Here is a 9,689-nt window from a genome sequence, read left to right on the forward strand (position 1 = left end):
ATGACACTAGATGATGACTATCGGTATGGGCAAAAAATTTACGAGTGAATAAAAGTAGGTACTGAAAAATTATAATTTAGATAAATAGAAATAAAAAAAAACACTCGTCTACTCTTCTACCAATTTTTCTCTTTTTTAAAACATCTTTATATAAAAAAAAATTCATAATATTTTAAAATTTATAATTACATCTATAATTTTTTTTCTAATAAATATATTTTATTAACTTTTACTTAAAAAAAACATATAACCTTAAAAAAAAAAAACTCGCCAGAGGTGCAGCCTGTGCGCTGACGTTGACAGCCCCAGGCCGGCTCTGGGTTGCGGTCTAAGCATCTGGACGGGTGTCGAGCCGATAAATCAATCTCCACACGTGCTGAACTCCTGCTGGTAACGGGTTACAATCAGTACCGGAATTTTCTGGTAAAGGAAGTAACGGTTGCTATCGAGAGGTAGCGTAGCGGGTTGGGCTGGTAACACGCTACGGTCGTCATCCAAGACCGTGTGCGGCGCACGTGGTGGAGTTAGAGAAGGCTGCGTCGACGCTTTGGCTACTCAGCGCCGTCCACGTGGAACGGCGCCGTGCCATTTTAAAAATCTTCTTGTTACTGTCTCCTCTTGTGTTGACGAATATGCCCTCCTCTTTTAGACTCTCACCCGTCGGCGGAGTTGACCGTTGAAATTGTAGTGTTTGTCGAAGAAAGTTGACATTTTGTTTCCCTCCTATGCTAATTTTGGTATTGACTTTCATAAATTTCAAAATATTTATTTTGTATTTTTTTAAAAAATATAATATACTAGATAAGAAATGTTTTGATAATAAGAGAAAATGTTAAATTTTTAAACATTAAGGGGTCATTTGTATTTATTTTTTTAAATATTCGGAGTTGTATGGAAGAGAGTAAAGCTTAGGACTGAAGTGAAAATTTCAGTTTAAATAAATAGTTGAGATAAACCCTTGAACTAAATCAAGGACAATTTAGTCATTTCGACAGCATCAGGATTCTTCTTCTCCCCCGGCGCAGGAAAGCAATCGACCTCTCGCTGTCCAACGAACCAGGACTCGCACCTTCCTCCCCCGATCTATATCTGGGGTTCCGATTCCGATCGCCACTGGATTCCGCCATTTCATTCTCCAGATCCCGATCTGTTGGAGCCTGGTTTTCTGATCGCCGAGGTCGGTGTCGGAGGGTAAAAAGTCGAGTTTTCATATCGGATCCTGATGTCCCTGCCGGCGCGATCCACGCGAGCCCGCCTGCTGGAGCAGCTATCTATGGCTTCGCGAACTTCCATCTCAACTCCCGCACCGCCTCCTTCTCTGCCCATGTTTCTTCCTCAGCTCCGAGGCCCATCGGCGGCGGCTTGTCCCGCATCTTCTCGTCCTCCGCTGCCACGCGCCACGTCGGCGGCGATGATTTGAGATGCGACAGGCCGGACGAGCTCGGGAGCTCGTACTCGTATTCTTCGTCGCCTTTCAAGTGCGGGGACCACAGCCCCACGTCGGTGTTCCACGGTCCGTGCAGCGGGAGCGGATCTTCCCGGAGTCCGCCTCGGATGAGGAATCCGATCGGGAGCGATTGGAGAACGGGAAAAGATGGGTTCTTCAAGCGTTTCGTTCGGAATGCCGTCAGCCCTTGCCTGGATTACGATTCCCCCAGCTTCTCTGGCAGCCATTTCTGCATCGAAGAGTGGCCTTTTGGTTTTGATGACTGTACGATGGACATGATGCCGAAGAGTTGTTTCAAAGGCTCAGTCAAGGCATGATATTTTCCATGAGGAGATCGTTGTTAAGGCTTTCCACGAAGCAGAGAAGGCTCACAGGGGGCAGGTTAACAAATTTCTCTTGTTAGAATAAAGGATCCTAACATATATGGTGTGCTAAGAAGGTAGATTTCTTGTTCTTAATCACAGATGAGGGCAAGCGGAGATCCTTATCTGCAGCACTGTGTTGAAACAGCTGCACTGCGCACAGATTGGGGCTAATGCTACAGTAATTACTGCAGGTCTTCTACATGATACGCTAGATGATTCTTTCATGGATTATGACCATATTTTAAGGTCATTCGGAGCTGAGGTAGCTGATTTAGTGGAAGGGGTATGCTTTTTTTCATTCTTTCAAAATGTTCCTTTAGCTATGGCATCTGTTATATTTGTTGCTTATGAATCTAATAATGTGATTTTGTTTGCCATAGTTCTTCTACCGTCCAAGTCAAATGAATATCCATATGTTTCTTTTTTTTGTGGAGACAAATTGTTTTTTTTCTTTTCTATCTTGAAAGTACTGTCAAAGTTTAGTGTCAAGCTAATAAAAATTTGAAGCTATATATTACTATCTAACTATGTTGATTGTCAAGCAGACGACCTCATGCAGGAAAGAATTCAGTGAAAACATTAATAGTTAGCTTAGCTGTAGGCAAAAAAATTTAATTTTATGTCCTCCTACAACACCCTGCTCATTAATGCTCTATGCCTGTTTTGAACGGGTTGTTGAAGCTCTATATGTATCATGTCCTGACCGTGCAGAGTCTCCTAACACGAAAATGCATCTGATCTCGTCAGATTAAAAAAGTGAAGTTGGTAGAAATGACAAAGGTTACAACGACAGAGTAGTCTCCTTAGCTGTCTTGGCATCGAAAGAGCAGCTGTCTTGGCATTGAAAGAACATGTTAAGTAAAGTAATTTATTGTGAAAGGTTATTCTTTGTAGGTTATAAGTAAAGCATTGCGATAGCTTTGGAAGTGCATTTAGAAGAGACGAGTGAGAGTCAGATGGATCAATACGCCGCCCTAACATCTACAGCAGCATACGTAGCTGCGCAAGCCGCCGCCATAGCTCCTCCCGCCTCCTCCCCTCTCGCTGAAGCCACCGCCACCGCCGATGCCGCCGCCAACGCCGCCACTGCAAACCCCGGCGGCGCCGCCGCCGGCCCCGCCCCCCCCGTCGCCCCCGACGCCCCTCATGTTGCCGGGGGCGGCTTGGTCTACAAAAATATTACTAATTATTGGTAGAACAACACTGCCGATCATTCGGCATTGAAGGGAGAAGAAACGTCTTTAGAGGCAGTTTTGACTATCCTAACCGACCCATGCTATTTTATCACCTTCATTCTCCCCTTCACTTGTTTTAGCTTTACTTTTCCATATATTGTTGGTTGTGTTGACTCTCATTAGCCAACAAATGTTGCTGCAAGTATCAACTTGGAATTTGTAGTCATATACTGATGTGCTTACTGGCTGTCAAATGCTCAAGCTTAACTGATCGATAATTTTATTTTTTATTTTTTTGGTTTTCTTGCAGATATGTTTGAATGAAAATTCACTGTGCTTGTTTGAAATCCTAAAGCATGCACCTCTAATAAGTATGGTTGAAGTTTATTGAGTATTTCCCTGGGTTGAAGATGTATGGTTCTTGTGGGAGTTTTAGCTTGAAGGTAGTTAGCTGTCTAGAGCAGGAATAATATTAGTAAACACACCATATGATAACCCTAAACCCTAAACCCTAAACTAAGAAAATGATAACTTGTAAATGTTGTCGTCAGTATTGAGCTACAGATAACTAAGACATAGTTCAACTAATATTATTCCTGCTCTAGACAGCTAGCTACCTTCAAGCCAAAACTCCCACAAGAACCATACATCTTCAACCCAGGGAAATACTCAATAAACTTCAACCATACTTATTAGAGGTGCATGCTTTAGGATTTCAAACAAGCACAGTGAATTTTCATTCAAACATATCTGCAAGAAAACCAAAAAAAAAAAAAAGTAAAATTATCGATCAGTTAAGCTTGAGCATTTGACAGCTAGTAAGCACATCAGTACATGACTACAAATTCCAAGTTGATACTTGCAGCAACATTTGTTGGCTAATGAGAGTCAACACAACCAACAATATATGGAAAAGTAAAGCTAAAACAAGTGAAGGGGAGAATGAAGGCGATAAAATAGCATGGGTCGGTTAGGATAGTCAAAACTGCCTCTAAAGACGTTTCTTCTCCCTTCAATGCCGAATGATTCGGCAGTGTTGTTCTACCAATAATTAGTAATATTTTTGTAGACCAAGCCGCCCCCGGCAACAGGAGGGGCGGCGGGGGCGACGGGGGGGGCGGGGCCGGCGGCGGCGCCGCCGGGGTTTGCAGTGGCGGCGTTGGCGGCGGCATCGGCGGTGGCGGTGTCTTCAGAGAGGGCGGCGTATTGATCCATCTGGCTCTCACTCGTCTCTTCTAAATGCACTTCCAAAGCTATCGCAATGCTTTACTTATAACCTACAAAGAATAACCTTTCGCAATAAATTACTTTACTTAACCTGTTCTTTCAATGCCAAGACAGCTGCTCTTTCGATGCCAAGACAGCTAAGGAGACTACTCTGTCGCTGTAACCTTTGCCATTTCTACCAACTTCACTTTTTTAATCTGACGAGATCAGATGCATTTTCGTGTTAGGAGACTCTGCACGGTCAGGACATGATACATATAGAGCTTCAACAACCCGTTCAAAACAGGCATAGGGCATTAATGAGCAGGGTGTTGTAGGAGGACATAAAATTAAATTTTTTTGCCTACAGCTAAGCTAACTATTAATGTTTTCACCACTAAATTGTCACGCCCCAGAGGAGTCTCTGTCCGAAGAAATTTCGGCAGCATCTCCCCTGTACGGCGGACAATCTGAAACTTTTCTACAAGCACTATATACCTCAGCACATGCGGCTGGAATAATAACACAAATAAAAATAATCACCACGCAGTTTATATAGATATTCAGCCTCTGGCTGTCACAACCACGCAGTTAATAATAGTAATCACAAACAATATCACTCTGACTCGAAATCCACCCTACTCAACTACACTCGTAAATCTCAAAGCCGACGAACTCACCTCTTCTGCCGTCCAGGCAGGCATGTAGTAAAATAAAATCCAAATCATACCAAAAATCCATCAACATCTCAAAATCCATACAAAGTCCAAGTATCCAAACAAACCAAGTCTATAACATAGTCAAAAAGGAAACAAACAAAACCAGTAGATCCATAAGTCTTCGGGTCTTCAGGGGACCAGCAACTAGAACTCTCTCTTGACAGCATCATCCTGAAATATAACAACAATGGAGGCGGGGTGAGTCCAACACTCAGCAGGTACAATTGATATGCAAAGTAAAGAAATAACACCTAGCACTAATCATGAGTACAGTCTCCTGATAAAGATAAAGATAAAGATAAATGCAAACCGAAGAAGACAGGAGAGAATCTGTACTAACCAGGACCCGGTATAAGGACAAACAGTCCGAAAGGTATAGAAGACATGTATGCATGTCAAACATAGGTATCCAAACAATATGCAGCATATAAATGCAGCAAACACAATCACAAACAATAAATGCATCATGCATATGATGCCAATGTCATGGTCACCCCTGACGCCAGTCAGCCAATTCACAACAAAAGTGGGACCAAGTGGGTAGGGCTGTGACAACCGTGCACTCTACAACACTACTCCTGATGAGTGATCGAGTGGACGGAATACTGTCGGAGTACATACATACTCCTACCCCAAATCATAAATGGGGGAGCGCAATGCTCTCATCTCCCGGTACACTATGACGGAGAGGAATCTCTAACGTGTTACACGCTGCGTCACACTACCCATGAGCGGATCAACGGAGCACCGGAAGAGTCAAACTGATGTGCTACCACGCTGTGTCACGCTACCCATGAGCGTCACAATGGAGCACCGAACAGTGATGAAAACTGGCAAAGTGCTCGACAATAATGGAGCAATCTCTCACACAGCATGCAATCATGCGAATGATGCATGTCACTAAGCATGGTAATATGCTAAATCAATCTCTGGACATATGATAATGTGCACCAAAGTAAATAAATCATATCAAGGTATACTGATCACATAAGGTATCAAACCTAGGTCCTGACATGGTAAAACATGGTTATATCACTACCCATGAGCATGTGAAATCAGATAGGTATCAACCCGCCATGCAAACAAACAATCAATCAAGCAGGTAACATGTATCGGGCAGTGATTAACCGAAACAAATAAGAAAACTCAATTAATGCAAATTGTTAATTTCATTACTAAGCATATCAAAGACAATAAGTCAAAAGTACCCGCCTCCGACAAAAGAAAGGTCCAATTCCGACTACGAGATACTCGTCTCGCGTCAATATCCCGTGTCACCAATATACGTACATTTATTTAGCTAGAACTCAACGAATAGCTAAATAAAATCTCAACAACCAATAGGATAAGATCCTAATCAACCTATACATGATCAACAGCATAAATCCAATCCCTTATGATCTACAACTAAGCAAATGCTTAAATCCATAGACCACATCATCTCAATATCCCTCAACCTCAAATCATTCTCAACAATGATCAAACATGATAACTCTCCAATGACCAATTTTCATCGTATCGGATACCCTAATATCCAAAAGATACGAGTATAAAAACTCTACTGGCTAAGTCCACAGGAATATATAGGTATCATCTATTACCCAGCTAACAATAGCAGAGGCTGATATATGCCTCCATCTTCTAATAGTAGTAACAGAAGCTAAAAGTACTGATGGTATGATATGAAAAATCACCAGAGACTATAATCCTTGATCTCTATTAGGGTCGACCAAGATCAGTGGCTAACCCATCATATGTAATATGGGCTACAACAACCAGACAGGTACTAAAGATAAAGTGCTAATACATGTTATAACTATCAAATTAAACATCATACCTATATGTCGTCTGGAGATGTTCCGTCGCTGTCCAGTCCCCAACTTCTGACCTCAAAATTCCGAACGAGAATATCGCCGGAAATCCAAATAAATCCGAAACGGAAATCCGAAACATAACCATAACGGAAATCCGTACAAACCGAAATAGACATCCAAAAATCCAGAACACCAAAAGCAGGTATCCATAACCTGCTCTGATACCAATAAATTGGTATCAGATAAATCTCGAAAATCTAAAATAAAAAAATCCAACAAGTATCACCGGTTACTAAGGCTAACTAAAAGTTATCGGATCCGAGAGGTCCTGGGTTCGATTCCCGCCTAAGCTATTTTGCGGTTCTAATTATATTGTAATACTCCGGTTATGAGATTCTAGTTAAGTATGGCTTAAAAGGTTAGATGGTACTATCAATATCACCAAGGTGCACCTTCCTTTTCGGAAGCCCAAACTTAAGAACTCCAAAGTTAAGCGTGCTTCGCTTGGAGAAATCTGAGGATGGGTGACCTCCTGGGAAGTTTTTCAGGGTGCGTGCGAGTGAGGACAAAGCACGCTGAAAGGACCTCCGGTGGTCTGTGGAGCTAGTCGTCAACCAGATGGGCAATTGTGGTGGCGTTCCCGGTTCGGTTCGGTGGGGCCCACCCGGGCCGGGGCGTTACAGATCTAAATTGTCACGCCCCAGAGGAGTCCCTGTCCGAAGAAATTTCGACAGCATCTCCCCTGTTCGGCGGACAATCTGAAACTTTCTACATGACACATATACCTCAGCCACAGGCGGCTGGAATCATAACAATAATAAAAACAATCACCACGCAGTTTATATAGATATTCAGCCTCTGGCTGTCACAACCACGCAGTTAATAATAGTAAACAAAAACAATAGTACTCTGACTCGAAATCCACCCTACTCCACTACACTCGTAAAGCTCAAATCCGACGAACTCACCTCTTCTGCCGTCCAGGCAGACATGTAGAAGAATAAAATCCAAATCCTACCAAAAGTCCATCAAACGGTAGGATTCCATACAATATCCATATATAAAATCCAAAACAAGACTAAAACAAAGTCTGATAGAGAAACAAAACTAAAATAAAATAACAACTCAAAAACTAGCAGAGGACTAGTTCTACGTGCAGATGGGGACCAGCGACTGGAACTCCCTCCTGACAGCATCAACCTGAAAATAACAACAATGGAGGCGGGGTGAGTCCAACGCTCAGCAGGTACAACTGATATGCAAAATAAAACAAATAACAGATAACACTAATCATGCGTACAGTCTCCTGAATACGAGAAGGATAAATGCAACTGAAACGAAATCAGGAGATAACTGTACTAACCGGGATCAAAGTACAAAGGTAACAGGGTCGTCAGACTGGGGAAGTCATAATCCTGTATGCATGTCAATCATATGCATCCATATAAATGCAGCAAGTAAATGCAGCAATCACAAACAATAAATGCAATAAATGCATATGGTGACCGTGCACTCAGACATCACTGCTCCTGATGAGCGACCGAGTGGACGGAATGCTGTCGGAATACTCCTGTCCTCTGACCCCAAATCATAAATGGGGGAGCTCAATGCTCTCATCTCCCGGTACACGATGATGGGGAGGATATCTCTGCCGGCTACCACGCTGAGTCACCTGACCAACGGAGCCAAACAGAGTCCACCATCTGCCGGCTACCACGCTGCTACACTAAATGCCAGCGGAGCCAAACAGAGCGGAACTAACTGCCGGCTACCACGCTGAGTCACCTGACCAACGGAGCCAAATAGCAGAACCGCCACACACCTGCCTGATATACCACTAACCCATGGGTGGTGGTGGTGTGTGCAGTACATGTAACTGGCGATGGGCTCAACCATAGTAGAACCGACAATCGCACAACATGCAATCATGATGCATGACACTAAGCATGACAATCTCATGAATAACATAGTAATGACCATATAAATAATACAAAGTGTGTACCACTGGAAGATGTATCAGATAGAAGGTACACAAATCAGATAGGGCATCAAATAAACCCTAGATCCAGAAGATAACATAGCATGTGGTTGGGTCACTACCTAAAGCATATATGATCAGGTAAATAATATGCAGTGCAGAATAAATAAACAAGCAACTATGTAACTATCATGTAGTGACCAACCGAAACAAAATGATTACACAATCACTGCTATATGTTAAACATATTATTATGCATATCAAAGACATAAGTCAAAGTACCCGCCTCCAATAAGAGATATCCAAATCTAGTCCAAATCTGACGTCGAGATGCTCGTCTCGTGTCAATGTCCTGTGTCACCAACATATATACATTTTTATTTAGCTACAACTCAAATGAATAGCTAAATAAAAATCTTTAAGAACAACAAAATAAACTGGGTTCTTCTACATCGTGTCAAACCCCCAAGACAATATAATTTGGATAACTATCTACAAAAGTCCTCTTCACTACATCCACAAGTCAACTCAAACCTTGGAGTTTCCACATTATTCAAAATTCCCAATTAAAACAACTCAAACCTCATTCAACAATTTAAATTTATCTATTTGACCAAATCATCCCCAAGAATAAGCTCAAACCAAAACTGACCTGAGTTGAATGCCTCAGCCGATAACTCACTGTCGGAGAAGTTGCTGCCAAAGCTTGCTTCCCAAAGAATATTGCTACCAACAGTCTATTGCCGACACTGCAAGGATCTATTACTCTCTATGTCAGCATCCCCAATCAATCCAAATACCCATAAATGTCTTACCTGCAACGGTGCCAAGTTCTACCTCTCTACCGGAGATTTAACAGAGGAAAAAACTAGGCTGGAATTCCTTGCTCCTGTCCGAACCCAAAGTGAGTTGCTGGATCAAAAAGAAATCCACAGCGCATAAAATTCCAAATCCACAGGACACGATACCTATACCTCTCAGCCGT

At 42.4% G+C, this 9,689-nt stretch overlaps 1 protein-coding gene across 1 annotated transcript; it reads left to right on the forward strand.

Annotated features, from left to right (window-relative positions):
* On the forward strand, positions 1-3,380 carry LOC121991634 (probable GTP diphosphokinase RSH3, chloroplastic). Its single transcript, XM_042545615.1, has 3 exons — positions 1-23; positions 996-1,828; positions 1,912-3,380. The coding sequence occupies exons 1-2, from the start codon at positions 1-3 to the stop codon at positions 1,762-1,764; spliced, it is 792 nt and encodes a 263-aa protein (XP_042401549.1). The 3' UTR covers positions 1,765-1,828; positions 1,912-3,380.
* Positions 3,381-9,689: the final 6,309 nt, after the last annotated feature.

This window comes from Zingiber officinale, chromosome 6B (genome assembly GCF_018446385.1).
Source record: "Zingiber officinale cultivar Zhangliang chromosome 6B, Zo_v1.1, whole genome shotgun sequence".
NCBI classification, from domain to species: Eukaryota; Viridiplantae; Streptophyta; class Magnoliopsida; order Zingiberales; family Zingiberaceae; genus Zingiber; species Zingiber officinale.

What these genes read in the sequence shown, in the direction of transcription:
- LOC121991634 (XM_042545615.1), top strand. Translation starts at nt 1, where the DNA reads ATGACACTAGATGATGACTATCG. An exon ending in ACACTAGATGATGACTATCG is followed by an intron (nt 24 to 995) that starts GTATGGGCAAAA and finishes TCATTTCGACAG; the next exon opens with CATCAGGATTCTTCTTCTCC.